The 21894-nt window shown below is 42.0% G+C and overlaps 1 protein-coding gene across 2 annotated transcripts in view; it reads left to right on the forward strand.

Moving 5' to 3' along the window:
* Positions 1 to 7259: 7259 nt before the first annotated feature.
* SRGAP1 (SLIT-ROBO Rho GTPase activating protein 1) overlaps positions 7260 to 21894 on the forward strand; it is a 258617-nt gene continuing 243982 nt past the window's right edge. For both annotated transcript variants that reach the window (XM_008524590.2, XM_008524591.2), the window contains exon 1: positions 7260 to 7772. In XM_008524590.2, the coding sequence (XP_008522812.1) occupies positions 7706 to 7772 (67 nt within the window). In that variant the 5' untranslated portion in view covers positions 7260 to 7705. The remainder of the gene's footprint in view (positions 7773 to 21894) is intronic.

A 21894-nucleotide genomic window follows, 5' to 3' on the forward strand; every position in this document is an offset into this window, starting at 1 on the left:
TTTGTTTTTCTTTCTTCTTCATTTTATAGTTAGGATATTAAATTGATTATATAAAGAAAAATATGAGAGCAGGTAAATTTTATTTTCTATAAATTTTCTTTCAGGATAGTAAATGAGGTGTTACAAAATATTTATTACAAAAGAGAGGCAATTAGGGTAGTGAAATTATTCTGTATGATACTGTGTTAGTGAATGCATGTCATTAGACATTTGTCAAAACCCATGGGATGTACAACACAAAGAGTGAACCCGAATGCAAACCATGGACTTTAGCTAATAACACATCAGTGTTGGCTCATCAGTTCTAACAAATGTACTGCACGAATGCAAAATGTTAATGATAAGGGAAACGGCCAGTGGGAGGGAGTGTCTGGGTGCTCTCCGTGCTTTCTGCCCTCTGTAAACTTATAACCGCTCAAACCATAAGCAAATAAATGAAACATTTTTTAAAGGTTTGAGATTGGTTTGAGAACTACTGCTTTAAAGAAAGACCTGGTACATAAAAGTTCAAATTTACACCAAAAAAATTAGAGCAGATGATAATTGTTTTCCAAAAGTGTTCTTTGCTTTACAAAAGACTATACTGTGAGATTCTTTTAAATAGCAAGTGTCTGCATTATATTTCAGTGGGATCCTACTTATTAACCTTCAGCTTCCCTGGCACACTCCCCAGGAGCATGTCCACAAGTAAAGAGAGGAGCAACTGTGCACAGACCTGTTTCTCTGTAGAAGAGGTGACAAAATCAGGCAGCCTTAAAATGGTGCCAAAGTCCAATGGAAGCAAGGGAGGAGTCTGTCATTCATTTGCTAAAACATAAGCATCAGAGATACGTGCATTTCCTGGTAAAATAAATTCCTTTGTTAGGGTTTGCTCTACATTCTAACCCGTCTCTGATGCTGACAACTGAATTGCAGCTGCCATTTCTTGCCAAACTTTGGCTGTTTTCCTCTGAGTAATAATACCATCTTTTTTTTTTTTTTTTTGTACAAGTGACAGGATTTAATACTTTCATCAGGATGGGCTCATTGAATATTCATATTCTGCTTATATTGTGCAGCAGCCACATGGAAGTTGTAGTAGGATTTCAAAGCAGAAAATAGTAATTCTGATGAGAAGACTGCTATGTGTGGGTGTTTGGAAGTTATGAATATGAGATTAAACACAGCAAGTTCTATTTTGATAATTTGTGCAAATGGAAGCAGGTGATTTTGAGCAGATGGTTAAAAATATTATAAAGCAGTTTTATTCAAAGAAAATGAAAGATATTTTAAAGCCCTGATTTATCTTAGCTTTAAAGAGTTTTCTTAAAAATCAGAGATGAGTTTTTTTTGGGGGGGTGGGGACTTAAATTATGCAATTGAACATTTTAGAAGAATCCTTCATTTTACTGTTCTCTTTTGCTTTTTCTCTTAGTTTCTTCACCTCTTCCTTCTCTGTCCTCGGTCTCCTGCCGTCTCTCATTTGTATCTCCTGCATCGACCCTTCCAGGGCCTCATCTACACTCACCTGGACTGGCAGACTCCACCCGCTTCCCTCCCAGGGAAAGGGCCTCGGAATGAAATTGACAACATCTTTTGACAGCTTGTTCTTATTACTCCATTACCAGAAAAGGGAAAATGGCTATTTATACGGTCCATTGCCACCAGCTGCTGTTCGATTATGGGCCAAGTTTCTTTTAAAACAATGATTAATATTTCTTGATTGACTACCTGGCAAACCACACTGGATAATCCAAACTATGAGTGAGTGGATTTCCCTAGATTTGAACAGGGTTCAACTGAGCCTCCACTTGGATATTCCAAGTGGGCTTTTATTGTTGAATTTCGTTTACACCAATTGCAGAGTTTGGTGCTCATAGCATTGCATTGAATCATATGACATTGCCATCTTTTACATCTTTAATGGTCAAATAGCAATGTCATATTTATGGTTCAATTTAATAGATTCTCAATATATATTTGTTGACTAGAATTGAATAGACTATAGAAATCATTCTATAAAAGATTGGAGGTAGTGTATAGGAAATGCAGACACACAGAAACTAATATATTACGAAACAAACTCTTTAAGGCCAAAGAAATTCTCAATTGACATAGGAGGTTTAAACAGGGAGGTAAATAAGACCCAAATAATACACCACTAGGTCCTCCACAATTGCAATGGTCTTGCTATAAACTTGGAAGTTATCTTTCTGCGCCAAAATAATAGCAATGACAATGACAAGAACAACCAACATTTATTTAGCACTTAGGTGCCTGGCTTGGTGCTTTATATACACTTTGTATTTAATCTGTACCACAAACCTATTAGAGTAATTATTATCCCCATTTTACAGATGAAGTAGTTAAAACAGAATTAATATCTTGGAGGAGAAAATTCAGTTTCTTAGAGATGGATTCAATTGGAAAAAATCTTGACAACATCATCAGCGTTATGTGGGTAAATGTAACAAATCTTTTGCAAGGATATTCTCTTAATATCCCTTGGGCTTGGTCAAAGATTCATAAGAATCTTTGATTCTTAAAATTCACAAGATTCTTCAAGCGTAAGAATCACATAGGGACTTCCTCACACCCCAAATTTGGAACCCATGATCCTGGCTCCTCCAAGTGTGGGCTTTCTGACGGCATTATTGGCATGGTTCAGGAGCTCAGTAGAAATGCCGGATCTCAGGCCGCACTCCAGGAGGCATCCAGACCTTATTTTAACAAGATTCCCGGGTGATTTGTATGCACATTAAAGCTGAGAAGTGTGGCTTTAAGTGCAGAGGAGGTCCCATGTGTCTGACCTCTAAACAGACTCCCAGGGTGATTGTGATGTAGCTGGATCAATGATAAAATGGCACTCGATAAAACACTGCCCAGGACACCATACCAAAACACCATCCATTGAAAGCACTACGGTAAGCAGCTTGAGAAGCCAAGGGTCACAGGGTCAAGACAGTGCAGGATATGCAGGCACCACAGTTGGTGTTCTGATGCACTGGCTGGATCCAAGAATAAAACTTAGGATACTGAAAGGGCTTCATCTACTTTTCCATCCCCACACGCAGAGGAGAACACATCCCTGCATCCCTTACATGTCGGGGAGCAGCCAAATGGCCTACCTCTGCAGTGAAATTCTTAGACGCTGAAACTGTAGCTAAAAAATTGCCAACCCTGTGGTGGAGTGGTTAGGTTCCCACACTCCACTTCTTGACCTGGGGTTCCTGGGTTCAGATCCCATGTGTGGACCTACACATCACTCATCAAGCCACGCTCTGGCAGCATCCCACATACAAAATAGAGGAAGATTGGCACAGATGTCAGCTCAGGGTCAATCTTCCTCACAAAAATAAATAAATTTAAAAAATTTTTTAAATCGTGTGAATTTGGCATTAACTCCTTAATGTATTTATATATTTAACTTTTAAAAGTGATTTCAATTATTTACCACTGGGCCAAAGTGATGCTGTAGGATGGTGCAAAGCCCCAGGGTGTAGTGCTACCCACTCTCGGGTTTGCGGTCAGGTGGTATATGAACTTTCACTTCAGGAAATCTGGAGGGGTCCTGAAAAGAAAATGCTGGATACCAGGGTGGATTAACATGTAGTAGGGATCCTACAGTCAGGCACTCCAAACTTCTCCCAACAGGCCCCTAAAGAGCTGGAGTATGGTGGGGGAGGGGAAACGTGAGGTGGCAAAGTGCAGACAACCACCCCTGTTGTATGGCCTAGAAAACAGCCTCTACAAGGGGGAGCAACGGCACAGAATTAGAACCCCCGCTCCTGTTTCCCAAACCGGGGTCACTCCGGCTTTCTGGATCTTCAGTCACAGGCTTTCTCCATACGAGCTGTGTGAGGCAAAGTGGGTTCTTAAATATAAGAAAGATAAGAGCAACTCTGAAAAGAACAATTGACTTGCTTATCACACTGAATGGCTGGATGAGAAGATTCACCAAAGGAAAACCCTGGATCCGTCGCACACGCTTCACTGTATGCGAACATGCTTCACAAGTTTAAAGGAACCGTAAGTTCTTAGGAAGCAGAATGAAAAATTGGGAAAACTCACCTTGGAGGCAAGCTGATAGGGGCTGGAATTCTGGCCCAGTCAGGCCTCTACACATTTATTGAACTTTCCAAGTTCTTACCTGTAAACTGAGGACAATGGTGTCCACCTTGTAGGGTTCTTGTAAGAATGCATGCAAAATGCTTTCTTTAGTGGGCGGGACCCAATCTTCAACAACAATAAAATGGTGGCTTACTAACGTTAAGACGTGAACATTCAGGGGCGGGCCCTGTGGCCGAGTAGTTAAGTTCCCGAGCTCCAAAGCGGCGGCCCAAGGTTTCGCTGGTTCGGATCCTGGGTGCGGACGTGGCGCCACTCCTTGGGCCACGTGGAGGCGGCGTCCCACGTGCCACAACTAGAAGGACCCACAACTAAAATATACAACTACGTACTGGGGGGATTTGGGGAGAAAAAGCAGAAAGGAAAAAAAAAGGACGATTGGCAACAGTTGTTAGCTCAGGTGCCCATCCTTAAAAAAAAAAAAAAAATGAACATTCAAGAAAATGTATTGGTGGTTTATTAGACACCATGATGAAATCAAAGATAATGACGATACTGGTTCTAATTTTTAAATAGCTTTCTTTCAAAGAAGATTAAAACTGAGATAATAACAAAGATCATTAACATTCACTGGGTATGTACAGGCTTCTGGTGTCATCTCAGTCAGCGCTTATAACATCCCCAGGAGCGAGGCATGAACCCACTGCGCAGATGAGGAAGCTGAGGCCTGGAGAGGCGCAGGGAGTTCCACCGGCTCACGCAGGAGGCGGCAGAGCTGGGATTCACCCCTGGGCGCCCTGTCTTTTGGGCTTGTACCTACCACGGTGGCTCAGGTCTACACTCAGCCAATAATTGATTTCTAGGGGCTGCATTCTCCGCTGCCTAGTTATCCTTCCTAGGCGCAAACATAAGCTAAATCCCACAGCGCCATGGCTGCATGATAGGAGTCAGTTAGATTGACTTCCATCATCACCAAAGCCGGCTGCTTGCCTCTGGCCTCTCTGTTCCCATTGGCCAACTCATCCTTCCACGCTGCCAACAGTCATCTTTCTAAAGCATCTGTGTGCTCATGACACTCTGCTTGAAAGGCTTGCTGCCGTCCACAGAACCACGTGCTCCCAGGTGGCCCTGACCTTCCTTCCCAGCCTCGGCCTTGGATGTCTGGCTCTTCACCCTGTGCACTTACAGAAGACAGTGCCACATGAAGTCAGGGGTCCACACTTAACCTCCTGTGTGGCAAAAGGGGGGAAAAAAACGTAAAAAAAATTTTTTCCTTACATTCTCTTCGGTTTATAAAGTTAAAAATTTTGCTAAAATAAATTTTAAAAAGCTTTACTATTAAACACAACGTGGACGATCAGTGGAAACATGCATATATATTTAAAATTTTTTAATATTTTTCTCCTCCCACCAGCGATCTGGTATTTTAGTGAAGGACATAACTGTATTTGCATCTGCCCCAGAGTACCACGCCACCTCTTCCCCTGGAATGCAGCCCTTTCCCACTCTGAGGTGGCAAACTGCTTACCGTCCATCCTTAAACACAGTTCAAACGGCACCTCTCTGGAAAGCCTTTCCCTCCAAACCTCTTACACCGTCCATGTTTCCTTGCTTAGGGCTCCCAAAGCCAGGAGTATTTCTCTCTCTTACAGCGATATTGTCCTGCCTGTAATGATTGATTTCTCCAACAATAGACCGTGAGATCCTTCAGCTCAGGGCCTGGTCTCTGATTCCTGCCCGAGCTCTCAGCTTGGTGCTTGGCCGGCAGTAAGAACCTGAAAGTTTCTCACTGAATACATGAATGAATGATCAAAGTCTGAAAGGCCCCACTCTCCTTAGATCTCGCAGGGAAGACATTTTTGTACTGGACACGCTCTTGGACGCATCACTTTGATAAATCAGGCCCATAATACTTGAGAAGGGATTTGAAAGGAGCCAAGAAAGATCCCAAGTGGTAAATGTGTCTGTCAAAAGGCCAGCGACTTCCTAAGTGTGACCTGTTCGCACACCAAGCCCGAACTACTTCTCAGATGTGGAGAATATTGTGTTCAAGATGGTATTTTGGGGAGTGAGCCCGGTGGCCTAGTGGTTAAGTTCACGCTCTATGCTTCAGGGGCCCGGTCTGCCAGTTCGGATCTTGGGCGTGGACCTACCCACCGCTCACAAGTCATGCTGTGGCAGAGTCCCACGTAGAGGAACTCGAAGGACCTACAACTAGAATATTCAACTATGTACTGGGGCTTGGCCCAGGGTTTGGCCCAGGGTGGTGGTGGTGGGGGGGGTGTTGATGGGCAACAGATGTGTTAGCTCAGGGCCAATCTTCCTCACCAAAAAGTATACCTCAAAAAAAAAAAAAAAAAAAGATGGTATTTCTCTCCCCTTAGATTGAAGTTTTGCCCTCCTTCGATTTTTAACAGCTAAGTCGTTGACAATTCAGTCTCCAGTTTTCCTACTGGGGTCCAACATCTTGGAGCCACATCTCTTTCTGTCATGGAGACAACCAATTCTGGATTTCTCCAAGGGATTCAGAAAGAGCCCCTCCAGAACTCCCATCCTGTGCCAAAGGCAGAGCCCCTGGTCGGGAGGGCGTCGTCCTGCCCCTCGGGCCGCGATCCGGCCGGCAGGGCGGGACCCCCGCGGAGGGAGGCGCGGGGGGCGTCGCCCTGGGCCGGGGGCTGGGCGCAGGGGCGGGGCCGCGGGGGGCCACAGGAGGGGGCCTAGCGGGCCGGGAGGGGGTAGGGAGGGCCGCGGCGACCACGCCGTCCCCTGCAGCGAGCCCCCCGCCCCGCCCCGCCCCGCCCCGCCGCCCGCAGTGCGCTCGCAGGGCGCCGGCAGCCGCGGGCCAGGGCGCGCCGGCAAGTTTGCGGCCGCGGGGGGCGGCTCCTCCGGGGCGCGTGCGACGGTGCCTGTCGCCGGCGGCCTGCGGGGGGCAGCAGCGGCTAGGGGGACGAGCAGACAGAGGGCGCCTGGGCGCACCGTGGCCGAGGAGGCGGAGGCCCCTGGCGGCGCCGGCTCTGGAGACCCAAACTCCGCCGGGCTGCGCCCAGGACGCGTTGGACCGGCGCCGCTGCCGCCCTCGCTCGCCTTCGCCCCGCGGTGCCTGTCGCCTGCCCGGGGGCCGCAGCAGCTCTGCCCGCGGAGGAGCGGCGGCCGCGGCGGCAGCATCCCCAGCCAGGGCGGGAGCGCGGAGCGCCGGAGGCGGCGGCCGGAGCAGGAAGGGAGGGTCGCGGCGCCCGCGCTCCACGCCCGCCCTGCCCGAGCGCCCGGTGCGGGTTTCGAACAATGGTGCGGGGCGCCCGTGCGCTCCCCGCGCCCGCCCGGCGGCCGTAGAGGACGTGGCCGGCTCCGGAGGGCTGGGCAGGGAGACGCCCCCGGCCCTCGCTCGCGGGACTTGCCTGCGCGCCGGGCCTCTCGGGCCCCGAGCCCCGGGCGCCCCCGCTCCCCGACGGCGGCCCGCTCCGGAGAGTATGGTGCCGGCGCCCGGGTTAATCTAGGGCTCGGCTCGCTCCTGTTCGCCTCCTCCCCCTCCTCGCCCTCCTGTCGGCGCTGCCTCCGGGCTCCCGGCGTGTGGGAGTACAACTCTGCCTCTCCGGGGAGACCGGTTTGTGACCCCCTAACAGAACTTGGCCATTGAGAGCAAACCCCGAACAGCTGGATAATGTCCACTCCGAGCAGATTCAAAAAGGACAAAGAGATCATAGCCGAGTATGAAAGTCAAGTCAAAGGTAAGGATGGGAGCGGCCGCCTCGCTCCTTTTGTGTGCCTTCTCGTCATTGTGTTCCGGGAGTTGCATTTCTAACTTGGTGTCTGCGTTGGGGGAACGTGGCGAGGGACAGTTGGAGCGCCGGGCTGAGCCACCCGGGGCTTCGGACACGCCAGTCCCAGCCCGAACCCTAGTGCCGTCAAGCCCACGGGGAGCTGGAAACCGGGTGGCTCTCCCCGGCTGCCAGCGCGCCCTCCAACAGGGAGAGACCTGGCTCTAACTTAACCACCTTCAGCTGGACAACTTAGAGGGGCGGCAGGCAGCAGCGGCCCTGCCCAGTTATCATCCTCCTCAGTATTATTTTAAAATGTTACCATTGTCACATTATTTTTTTTAAGGAGTTATTTTTCTGAAGTCTGGACACCAAGTGGTCCGGAGCTTCATTGAGTACAGGCAATTTTGGACATGTACACCGTTCACTATTAATTTATTAGGGCGCGTCCTCATTTTATAAGACGGCTCCCTAACAGCCTGGCGGTTAAACCGAGCAGGCACTAGTGGAATGCGACTCCTCCTTCATAATAGGCCAGAATTCAGTGCCATCTTTCACGCTCCCACGGCAATATTGCTTTATCATTTGCTGGAAGCCACTTGCATGTAAAATGAAGGTTTGAATATTTAAGTAGTAGTTTCAATCCATTTACATTGTCAACTAACGAACCTAATTAAGGTTGATTAAGCATTTTTACTGAATGTGCCTTGTGGTTTAAAAAAATATGTTTTCTCTCTGGTACAAGTATTTGGTGCTGTTGAAGTGTTTAATAAATAAATACATCTGTTGTTTTTTTTTCTCCTCTTTTGGGGTCTCTGACCGGTAGTTTTCCTTATTGAGACAATGGATGGAGTGTTGAGGTTGCTGCTGTTATTTGCAATATTTAATGCAAAGTTCCTAAAAATTGCTTCATAGACACCTGTGTTTGTAAAGATACAATGTTATGAAAGGGCCACGGAGGAGGGCATCCCTGTGCTTGCCTTGGGAAAGCAGGAGCAGCCCGGGTGTTCTTTTGTGTGGTTAAGTTGTGGAAATGCCTGGAGTCCTGTGAGAGGGCCTGGTGGGGGAACCCTCTGTCACCTGGGTGTGAATCTGGACCAGCTCATCATGGCCACCGACAAACGCCACGTACAAGTCCAGGGGCTGATATTTCCTTTAGGCTGACTCCTGTAATGGAGTTAAGGCAAACATTGTGCAGGAAACACAGATTTTTTAAATCTGCTTCTAATTAAAATAATATATTGTTATAAGAACTGGTTACATTGGCATGGGAGTTAATATTAGCAGAGAAGTAATTATTTCCTTAGAAACAGGTAAACTTTCTAATGAGTGTAACCTTTCTTAACGAGTCCAACACAGCCTAAAACCTTTCATTCTTAGGTGGAACTCTTGCTCAGCATCACCATTTCTCTGAGCCGGCTTTCCACATGGCTCTTTGTGGCAGGTCTTCGAGGAATGGCAGTCTGGCTTTCCTGCTGCCTGGAATACTGACTGGCAGAATGCATTTCCCAGTATTGGTTTAGTTACATTTCTGCTCTGAGGTCATTGTCCATGATCAAGTCCTTACATGAAAAACATGATTAATTTCTTTGAGTATGAATTCTCTAGTTATATGGTTACTTATATGCTTGAGAGTATAGGCCCTCTACACTGATTAAAAATCAGTAAAATGGGTTTGCTGGCCGGTAGTGTAGTGTTTGGGTTTGTGTGCTCTGCTGCAGTGGCCCGGGCTCTGTGGGTTTGGATCCCTGGCACAGACCTGCACACCACTCATCAAGCCATGCTGTGGCGGCGTCCCACATGCAAAATAGAGGAGGATTGGCAACAGATGTTAGCTCAGGGCCAATCTTCTTCACCAAACAAACAAACAAAAGTCAATAAAATGGGATGTGTTGGAATGTTTAGAATGTATCTGTCAAATCCAATCCCAGAAAACGTTATGAACATGGTGAAGATTATTTTTGGAATAAATTCTGTCCCCTAGATCTGTCTGTTCTCTTCCACTCTCCTTGCTTACACACTGCTCCCAGGAGTCCTCAGGCTGCTTTATGAGTCTTTACTCCCCCTGCCCTGCCCTTCTCCTCAGGGCCTGTGTGTAGACTTTATCTGCTTACCCTGCAATACTTACACATCCTGTGTCTACCCCAGATCATGATTGCCCTATGCAAATATGGGAATAGGGTAATACAGTGGTGTCAGATCATACCTTTAATGGCACAAATTCACCTGTAAATCTAGGCAAAATCAAGAAGAGAGTGGGAGAGAGATGACAGTTAAATGGTGCCCAAGGCCAGCTGTCCTCTGCAGTGAGGGAAGGCTCCTTCGGAAGGGTGGCACGAGAGGCAGGATTGTGGTTTTCTCACTCTTTCATTTCCGGAGTCTCTCTTTAAGGGTGAGCATCTTACCCTGGCAGAGTCCTAGCCCACTGTTTAAAGATAGGTGGTTTTAGAACAACCAGCTCCTTTATTCTAGCCAGCTGTTTTATCTGATGACCAACAAAAGAACTGTGGCCTCTTCTGTTGCTGGAGGAAAACCTGGCTTTGTTGGACTCATTAAGAGAAGACACAGGTCTGCTCCCAATGAGTAAAGCCACATGTATTGGACTCTCTGGGGGGCTCAGGTGTATGAGTGACTTTGAGTCATTTTTTGTAGTTTTTTACCTTCCAACTTAGAACCTGATACTCTGGAGCATTGTCCTGTCTTATTCTTTCCTGTTTCCTAATACCAGTTGCATTTATTTCAGAATTTCTGAGAGGATGGTTTGATCTAAAGGAGTCACTCCAGATGTGGGATTTTGCCGCTGTGGCTGCCTGCACATGTTTTGGGAACAGACTTCATGAAGCTGTTCCCAACTGTGAAAAGAACCATCATAGGTGATAATGTGTAATTTTATGAGTAAGATCATAAATGTGTCTAGTTAGATGCATCATGTTGGGCAAGTCACTTAGCTTCCCTCTGTGTTTTGGTTTTATCACTAAAAGATCCAGAGTTTGGATTCTTTCAGTCCTAGGGGTCTTTGAGTCTAATTGAAGATGTCATGTCAGTTCATATTAATCATTCAGTAAAATTTTCAAGCTTTTTGCATTTTCTCTTGGCTGCTGTGTTTTGGGGGGAATCATTTTTGCTTTTGTGTTTTTCATAATTCATAAGTGCTGTGTATCATTCGAGTTTTCAGGGAATTAAAATGCAACAGAGAATACAGAAAAATAGGAAGACCGTGTTCAGAAAAGTATAGCACAGAATTGCAAGAGGAGGGAGAATTGGAAATTATATAAGTAGTTGAAGAATAGATAGGTTTAAATCGGGGACAAGAAGACCCCAAGCAATAATTTAAAAGGAGTGTGTTAGCTAGGAAGAGAGATGGAGTATTTCATGCTTGTCGGTCAATTTCCCAAAGATTTAGAATCCAGACAAATTAATCTCTTGATTGTGTAAACCCTTAAAAAGCAAGCTTTCCTGGAAAAGTGTATGAAATGCAAACCAGTCGACGATGCTGTTCATTGGCATCTCTGGCGAAGAGCTTAGCCATGGGAAAGATCATAGCAAGTGGCTCACAGAAGGTTTGGGGATTATCTGTGGATTTTAGTGACCCATGTAGTTTTTGAATTCTGCAGCAAAAATATTGTGGAGCACGTATACAAAATATTGGTTCACATATGAGAACTAAAAGAATCAGAAGACATTTTGTGAGGTGGAACTTACGGATGAGGGGTTGTGTTTGTTTTTAATAGTGCATGTTGTTAGTTGCTAAGAATTGACAGCTATTATTTGCAGTGTTTTCCTAGAGATAATCTCATACTCATCTACATGCCATGTGTACAGGAAGTGCCAAGAAAATCCGGTTCTTCGACCACTCTGCTGCCTCAACTACCAATAGTACATTTTGGTAGCAGATGGAACATGGGGAAGTGCCAATTCAATTTGATATGACCCCATGGCGTGCCGTAGGTTTCAACAGGGAGATTAAAGGTGCCGCTTCACTAATGTGGAAACTCTGTCTACATCTAATGTTCTTCCATCTAACCTGGAATAGAAAACAGCCACAATTTAAATTATGAATTGAAACTTTATAGCTTGGAGGGACTTTAAACACTTCTTGTCCAACCCATTCATTTACACGATGCAAGGAGGCATAATGATGGAGTTACACAGTGAACTATGACACACCTGGGACTAGAACCCAGGTCATGGGCTTGTCAGTATCGCGGTTGACTTTTAGATTCCTCACAAAGTAGAGGAGAGATAGAACACTTACCTCCTTAGACTTTGCATTCATAGAAGGCATCCTATTTGGACCTAAGAGAGAACGGCAATGCTGCTTTGTTAACAGGAGGAGTTAATTACCCTGATGAACTGTAACTGAGTTGTTGTTTTCACCCGGATCATTTCAAGAAATCACAATGTCCAGGCAGCCACTTCACATGGTGGCCTTAAGATCAAGAAAAAAAATATGAATATGTACAAGTATAACTTGCTTAAAATTTTGGGCAAACTAATTGGAGCTATTGCAATAAGACCTCTTATTTTGCCCAGAAACCCTGATGAGTTTCATGAACTTCAAAATATATTAAGGAATAGTTTTGGAGAAAGTTTTGAGTAAAGCGCGTCCTTCTACAATACAGTGAGTGTCGGAGTGTCCTACAGGATGGTAAGTCTCAGCACGAGCAATCTCAGTTGGTTTGCTTACGCCGTGCCGTGTTGACCAGTTTGTCCTCAACGCTGGACCCGGTTTGCGAGTCCACTTTGTGTGTTGACCAGATCCTTTTCTTAATTCATCCATGCTACCTATTTTCACTTCAGTTCAGAAAAGAATTAAGATTAAAAAAAGGGACTAAGCTGTATGTCTCATCACTCTTGTCTGTTGTTGTTTTAGTTGTTTGAAGGTAGAAGTTGGGATTAGAGACAGTTATTTGAAGATATTTTTAGTTCTCTGAAGGTATTTTTATTTGTTGGTCCTGAGTTAGTTTCTAGTTTATTGACAGGATATACATGCTCTCCTGTTGATGTCTCAGGAGGGGAGGAGATAGAACATAGTGTTTAAGAGCAGGAACTTTGGTGTTGGCCATCCAGCCCTGCCGCTAATTACATGTGTGACCTCTAAGTCAATTTCTTCATCTGTAAACTGGGGATAATGATAGTACTTACCTCCTTGTCTTTGTGAGGCTTCGGTGGGGTGACTCGTGGGAAGCATTTATCACAGGCTTGGCACATAATAAATAGTCAATAAAAATTAGTCCTTGTTATCTGTTTAATTTTGGTTTTCTTTACATTTCAAGTGCCTCATTACATTTTCACTTAGATAAGCTTTTTGGAATTCAAATACATAATTGTCAGTCTGCTACCTGAATAGATCCCAAAGTGGGCGAATCTTGAATCATCCTAATGAAGTGCTCCGTACTTTTAAGGGAACCAGTTTGATGGTGGAATTAAAAAGGGGAATATGAGGCAAACCGGAGAGGTTCCGCTCCTTATAAGGTGGCTTTTCCTTTGTGTCATTATATCTCATCCAAGGACAACTAACAGAGCCTAAAAGCACGTTTCCTGGGCCTGGGCTGCCATGTGTTGGCTTACGACTTTTGTTTTAAATTTTCTCTATCTTCGTTCAGTGATGCTGTATGGAAAATGAAAACTATAGTCCAGTCAATGGATTTTATTTTCCTGTGGTGAAAAGGATTCTTATGCCATCAGATCAAGTCACTGACTTAATTTCGTGGTCTTGAGACAAATATTTTCTTTTAAAGTCAATATAGAAATGAAAAATTCACTGATAACTGCGAATTTGCTTCTGCTTCATTAGAAAGCACTGTGAGTTTTTCTAGCTTTATTGAGATATAATTGACATATGACAGAAAAACATTCGATATTAAAAATTGTTGTCTGTCTGTCTCCCACACTTCTAGTACAGGGCTTCATTAAACATTTGTTGAATGAATAATCGTTTTGGATTATTACTCCTTTTAGGATCAATTAACACGGTGATCATTTAAAATCATGTAGGGTGTTCAGTCAGGTATCAACATGAAATTAAATTGAATTCAAATACTGGGTAACTTCTTTAGAAAGTCATGAAGCTGGAAACGATCTAAATGTCTAATAGTAGGCAATGATTGAATTCTGCTGGGGGATAGGTAACTGACTTGTGTGCGTGCAATGTTACGCAGTCATCAGCAGTGGTTTTTGAAGAACATTTTATGGTGTGGAGAAATATTTTGTAATAATTGGAAAAAAGAAAGTATAAAAGGATGGCATAATGATAATTAAAAATAACTGTAACAGCAGCTGACAGTTCTTGAGCGCTCACCGTGTGCCAGTCACTGTTGTGCCTGCTCTGCCCGGGGGACTGAGCCTTGCACGGACCTTCCAGGCTGCAATGCATGGCAGGAGGAACTGCCGGTTATTTTTCCTGCTTGGTATAGGTTGCACTTCCTGTATTTCTGGACCGTGGTATCCCCCTGCCCTTTGGTGAGTTTCCTGACTTAATGCGGGAATCTCACTTTGAGCTCCTCGCTCTTTCAGGATGGGGGTGGGGCAAGGTCAATCCAAGTAAAACTGAGTCTCTGGATGGCTCCTCTGCTCATCAGATTGTCCACAGAACAGTTTCAGACTTCTTGTTTGCTTCCAACTCACTCACATACTTTGGCTTTTCCTTGCTTTGAGTTCAGCTAACAGGTGGGCGTGCCTGTGTGTGTGTGTTTATGTGTGTTTGGGAGAGCAACTTCTCTCTTTTTTTCTTTTTTTGGTGAAGTTCACATACAGATAGGTACAGAAAATGATTACTTACTATTTAAAAAATAAAAATAAAATGAATACTTGGGTTCCTAGACGCCCAAGTTAAGCAATATAACTTTCCCAGTGTCTTAGAAACTCCTGTTACCTCCTTTCCTGCAAACCTCCCTTCCTTCCGTTGCTCCTCAGACAATTCTGAATTTAGTGTCAATCATCCCATTTTCTTTAAAATTTTAGGACAGTTTTAGAGTTGTCTTTATAGTTTTGATGTATGTAATATTCATATATCAAGAATACAAAGCCTTTTGAACACTTACTGGATTTTTTTATGATGTTGAGGAATTGATGTTAACATTAAAAACTGAAATAATAGTATTTTGGCATGTATAAAAAATCCTTATCTTTTACATATACGTGCTGGAAGGAAGGAAATAATAAAAATCAAAGCAGAAATAAATGAAATAGAGACTAAAAAACCAATAGAAAAAAATGAATGAAACCAAGAGCTGGTTCTTTGAAAAGGTAAACAAAATTGAAAAACCATTAGCGAGACTCACCAAGAAAAAAAGAGAGAAGGCTCAAATAAATAAAATCAGAAATGAAAGAGAAGAAATTACAACAGACACCTCAGAAATACAAAAGATTATCAGAGAATACTGTGAAAAGCTGTACACCAACAAATTGGATAATCTAGAAGAAATGGATAAATTCTTAGAATCACACAACCTTCCAAAACTGGATCAAGAAGAAATAGAGAATTTGAATAGACCAATCACCAGTAAGGAGATCGAAACAGTAATCAAAAACCTCCCAAAAAATAAAAGTCCAGGACCAGATGGCTTCCCTGGTGAATTTTACCACACATTCAAAGAAGGCTTAATACCTTTCCTTCTCAAACTCTTCTGAGAAATTGAAGAGGAGGGGAGGCTTCCTAACTCATTCTGTGAAGCCAACATGATCCTAATACCAAAACCAGATAAGGACAACACAACAAAAGAAAATTACAGGCCAATATCACTGATGAACATCGATGCAAAAATCCTCAACAAAATACTAGCAAATTGAATACAACAATACATTAAAAAGATCATACATCATGATCAAGTGGGTTTCATTCCAGGGATGCAGGGATGGTTCAACATCCGCAAATCAATCAACGTGATACACCACATTAACAAAATAAAGAATAAAAATCATCTCAATAGATGCAGAGAAGGCATTTGACAAGATACAGCATCCATTTATGATAAAAAATCTAAATAAAATGGGTATAGAAGGAAAATACTTTAACATAATAAAGGCCATATATGACAAACCCTCAGCGAATATTCTCAATGGAGAAAAACTCAACTCAGAATGGACTAAAGAATTGAATGTAAGACTTCCATTTTTCACTCAATATTAGGATATTAAGATTAATCTACATGAATGTGTGTGGCTGTAGTTATTTTCATTGATGTATTTATTCCAGTGCATGAAAATACTACAAACTATTCATGACATTTGAGTTGTTTATAGTTTTTTGCTATCATGAATAATAATAATTTATAAAATGCTATAGATGTCTTCTGGTCTACATGATTTTCTTGAGGTGTACCTACTAGGTCGTAGGAAATGTGCATTGTCAGTGTTACTACGTAATGTCAAACTTTCTCAAAGTTCTTGGTATTTATACTCTTCCCACCAGTGAATGAGAGTTCCACATCCTGAAAAATACTTAATATGGACCAAATGTGTTAGTTAAGGTAAAGGCTAAACTATTATAATAAGGACAACTCTGAAAAACAGTGACTTAAAATAGAGATCTTTTTTAGTACCGTTTGCTACATAGTCTCTTCTTTTAAAAAGTCGTCTACTCTTTTTGTCTCGATCAAAGTTTCGTATATACATGAGTCTCTCTCTGGACACTCTCTTGTGTTTCATTGGTTAATTTATAGATTCTTGCACCAGCATCACACTATCTTAATTACTATAGCTTTATAATAGGTCATCATATCAGGTAGCCCGAATCTTCCTTCCTTATTCTCATCCAGAATTATCTTGGTGATCTTGGTCTTTTCTCTTCTAAATACATTTTAGGATCAGTTTGTCTCTCGTGGGGAACTCATTGGCATTTTTATTGAAAGTGCATGAAATTATACATCAGCCAGAAGAGAATTGTCACCTATATGATATTAGTTCTTCCTACCCATGAATATGAATATTTCTCCATTTATTTAGTTGTTTTTAAATATCTTACTGCAAAGTTTTATATTGTCTGTGTTTTTGTTAGATTTACTTCATGATCTCTTACAATTTTTGTTACTCATGTTCATGAGCTCTCTTTTAAAATTGTTTTCTGATTGCTTCTGGTGTGTAGAAATGCAGTTTGCTTTGGCATATTTGTTTTATATCCAACTACTTTGCTAGTCTTTTATTTCTAATAATTTATTCAGACTTTTTGCAAAAAAAAAAATCTTGTTTGCAAATAAGGCAAACTTTATTTCTTCCTTTCCAAATCTTATGGCTTTAATTTAGTTTTCTGGTATTTTTGCCCTAGGCAGAATTTTGAGTACAAAGTTGATAAAAGTGGTGACGTTGGCATTCTCTTCTTGTTCTGGATTTAAAGAGAATGCTTTCAAGCCCTTCTACCCTTGAAAGAGGATGCTTGTTTTTGGTTTATTATAAATGCTCTTTATCAGGTTAAGTAAAATCTCTTCTATTCCTTGTTTACTTGAGGTTTTAATCATTAATAGGTGGTTAATTGTTCCCTTTTTTCTTTTTGCATCTATTGATATTATTTTTTCTTCTTTAAGCTGTTAATGTGATGAGTAGTATGTATAGCTTTCCTAAATTAAACCATCTTGGCATTCCAGAATTAAACTATCTTCATCATTGTGCACGTGTGTGTGTGTGTACTTGGATTCAGTTTGCCAATATCTAGTTTAGGTTTTTTAATCTCCAGATTCTTCGGTGAAACAGGCCTAGGGTTTTCCTTTCTGATAAGTCCTTGTCTGGGTTCATATCTAAGTTATACTACCCTCAGAGAATGCGTTGGAGAATATTGCTTCTCTTTCTATTTTGTGAAAGAGTTTGAAATTTTGGAATAGTCCTTTCCTTGAAAGTTCAGTAGAACTGTTTATTGGGGTCTAGTTATTCTCTTAGTGTGAAGAACTTTTTAACTGCTAACCAGCAGTTAATCATTTTCTTTAGTAGTTCTAGGGTTATTTACCCTTTCTATTTCTTCTAGAGTCAGTTTTAGGAAGATATATTTTTCTAGAAATTTGTCCATTTTGTATCAGTTTCCAAATATACATAATGTTGATAATATACTCTTATTTTTAAAATATAAGCTGATCTGTATTGAATTTTAAATGCTATTTTAAAATATTTATTTTTGCCTTATCTCTATTGCTGAAGCTTAAAAGGGGTTTGTCTATTTTTTTAGTTTTTCTTTTCTCTTTTATTGATTTCTGCTCTTATCTTTACTATCATCTTTCTTATTTTCTTTGGGTTTACTCTATTCTTTATCTATTTTCTTAATTTGGATACATAGCTTATTCATTTACATCCTTCATTGCTACTGTGAGCACTTAAGGCAGTGAATTTCTTTTCTAATACAAATGTTATTTCTAATATAAGTGTCATTCCTAAAGGCATCTGTTCTTCTTTCCTAATGAATATTTATGATAATTTTCCTTAAAGTACCACCATTGCTGCATCTCACAAGTTTGATATATATAACATTGATTAGAATTAAGTTCTAAGTACTTTTAACTTTTCATAATGGTTTCTTCTTTGACCCATGAGGTCCCACATGCCACAACTAGAAGGACCCACAACAAAAATATGTAACTATGTACTGGGGGGATTTAGGGAGAAAAATAGAAAAAAAGAGATTGGCAACAGTTGTTAGCACAGGTGCCAATCTTTTTTAAAAAAATAAATAACTGTATGAAAGTTGCTAAGAGAGTAGATCTTAAAAGTTTTCATCACAGGAAAAAAAGACATTAGCTGTGTGGTGATGGATATTGACTCACTGTGATGATCATTTTGCTATAGTCACAAATATCGAATTATTATATTGTACACCTGAAACTAGTATAATGGGGTTTTATTTGTGTTTTTTTTGAGGAAGATTAGCCCTGAGCTAGCTGCTGCCAATCCTCCTCTTTTTGCTGAGGAAGACTGGCCCTGAGCTAACATCCATGCCCATCTTCCTCTACTTTATACGTGGGACGCCTACCACAGCATGGCTTGCCAAGCGGTGCCATGTCCACACCCAGGATCCGAACCGGTGAACCCTGGGCCACTGAGAATCTGATTGTGCGAACTTAACTGCTGCGTGACCAGACTGGCCCCTGATATAATGTTAAATGTCAATTATATCTCAACAAAAAACCCATGCAATAGATTGATGGGCTCAAAAAGAAAAAAACACACTGAATATTAGACTTCTATTTCTTACAATATAGTAAATTTAGATAGATACTCCTGCATGACCTTTCCAGTTGAAACTAAAATGCTGTGTAAAATATCTTTAAAATATGACTTTAATCTCATCACCAGCTTTCACAAAAGCAAACAATTTAAAAAGCCCCAAGACAAGATAAAGTCAGTATAAAATAGATCAAATGATAATATGTCCTCTGGAGAGATTAAAAGCAGAGGAAGGGGATGGGAAGGGCCAGGAGAGGTTGAGGGTTATCCTCTTAAATAGCGTGGCCAAGGAAAACAGTGTCAAGAAAAATATTTCAAAAGATCAGTATAATCAGACCATGTATTCTATGATGACAAGTTAATTAGAAATCAGTAACAAAAAGATAACTAACTCTGTATATCTGGAAAATTTAGAACATTTTTAGACAGATCATGAGTCACAGAAAAAGATCATAATGGAAATTAGAAAATACACAGAACTGAAAGATAACAAAAACACTACCTACAAAAATTTGTACAATGCAGGTAAAACAGTATTTAGAGGAAATTTTATTACTTTAGAAAAGAGGAAAAGTAAGAACTTGGAAAATAAGTATGAGCTTAAAAAAGAATGAGCAAAATAATGCTCACCAAAAAATAAAAGGAAGGAAATAATAAGGAGGAAAAAAACTAATGAAAGAGAAAATAAATATACAATACAGTGAATCAAGGAAACCACTTGGTCACGGGGCCGGCCCCCATACAGTTATTTTTAATTTATCCAATACAGAGTTCTGTTTCAGCAAGAGAACCCTACACTATATATAGTTTAAGTTACTGTGGGAAGGAAAAATCTGTTTTTTCCTAGAGAGAATTACAGGATTCTGTCCTTGCCATCTAGAATGATGTTTATCATCCAAGATCCACACACTGACGAAGATGCGCATGCCGGAGAGCAAATAATGTCACACAAATACTTTTAAGTTCTTCATACATAGGTTTGTGTCTGCACATGGAAAAATGCAGGGTATATGGATTTTAGGGATGAAAATGTGCAGTGAGCATCAGTGAAAGGCTCTGATTGGGCCAGAGCCCGGGAACACCCACGCTTTCTGAATAATCTGAGATGCTGCTGGGAAAGCTGGGGTCTTGCTAATCCTCCAGAGTCTGGTCTTTCACTCTTGCAGTTTGCAGGTGACAACTTTCCTTCTCTTGTGAAGCTGCTTCTATCATTTTATCCCTTGGAGTTCTACTCCAAAGCTGGCTTCAGGAACCTATAGTAATTCAGGGCCCCATGGAGAGGTGGCACCCTCCAGCCTTCTTGGCATCACAGCAGAATAGCTGACTTGGCATGACAAGAGCATTTGTGAAGGTTCCAGCTGCTCTCAAAGTGCCTGATGTCCCAGTTTCTGGGCTGTCATTTCTAACTCCCTTCTCAGTTGGTCTGTGGAAGACCTCTGGACTTTTGCCCTTCACTTTTATAGTTCTGAAGGTGCGGCTTACAAAAACAGCCCCTCTCTCTGATCTCCAGCAATTAAGATAGAACAATAGGTGTCTGCTTATCTTACTAAGTCAGACAATTTTCGCCTCTGAGGAAGTCCAGATTTTAGCCTGGTTGTGAAATTAGCCAGTTTGAAAAATGAAATTAAGCCTCCAAACATTATTTACCAAGGAGAGGGTGTAGGCAGAAGTCAGTCTGCTGGTCTTGTTTTACGTATATAGTGACCGCCTGGCATCTGATGACTTTCAGTGCTGTTCGCAGAAGTTCTCTTGTGAGGATCATTGATGGCTTTTCCTCATGCCTCATGTTGACTGTCTACAGTTCAGCCAAATCAAATTCTAATCCCCAAGCACCAGGAGAAAAGCCGCCCCTCAGAGGCAAAGGTGTGATCATTGCTGCAGGACCGAGTGTTGTCTGCTCCCCGTGCTTAGAGGGGAGTGAAGAGAGGTAGGTAGAAGGAGCACCTTTTTAGAAGGCGCAGGTTGAGCAGCCCTAGAAAGGGGAGGACCATTTTCTTTGACCCCTGGGCTTGATGCTCTCATTTCTTCTGTGCCCAGTTTTCACCTTTGTCTTCATTACAAACAATGGATGCATTCCTTAGTAATATGGCGCAGAAAGCTGGTAAATTTTGAGAATTTAGAAAAGAGAATTTGTTAGATTTTGTGTCCCTTAGCAAAGAGAGTTTTCTGAGTACACTACTACAAAAAGAATTAGTGAATGCTTTTCAAATGGACACTCCGTTTTTATTTGAACTTCTTTTGCAATTGTATTAAAAATGTTTATGGGAACTCAAATGTGTCACCAAAAATCTGTGTTTGAAAGATTTCCAGACTCTATTTTTCCAGAGTTCAGAGTTTTAATTATATACGTTTTCTTCCCTTCTCCAAATACCTAATCTGCAAATAAATCTCTCTTGTTTGAAGCTTGGAACTCTACTTCCTACAGTTATATTAGCTTTTATTCTCTTTTCTGTCAGGCATCTCATTTCCTCCAGCAGTCTTGGAATTAAATGATGAAATAACATCCAGAAAGCATTGTGCACTGTGAAACATGATGAAAATTACCTTGTTGTCTTTGTGGTCAGTCCTCTTTTGGATGTTTCTGACATTCTCATAATGCCATGTCCCATATTCACATACCACCTAACACTCTGAAAAAAGCATACTCGCATAGATTTATGTATGTGTCAGTAGTATAGTGGTTTATGGCATGGCTTCAGAAATAGACTCCTGGGGTTTGAGTCCTGGCTCGGCCACTAGCCAGCTGTTTTAACTGTGAGCACTTTGCTTTCTGTCCTCCTGCCTCACTCTCCTTGCCTGTGCCATGGAGGTGATAATAGTACCTACCTCAGAGCGCTGTTAGACAAGCAGAGTGTTGAACGGACTGTCTGGCACGCAGTAGTGTACTGCCACCTCTGTGAACTCTGGCTCTGGAAGCAATAATAATAAATTTCAGGTTACAGAAGAC

The sequence above is a fragment of the Equus przewalskii genome, chromosome 5 (assembly GCF_037783145.1).
Source record: "Equus przewalskii isolate Varuska chromosome 5, EquPr2, whole genome shotgun sequence".
NCBI lineage: Eukaryota > Metazoa > Chordata > Mammalia > Perissodactyla > Equidae > Equus > Equus przewalskii.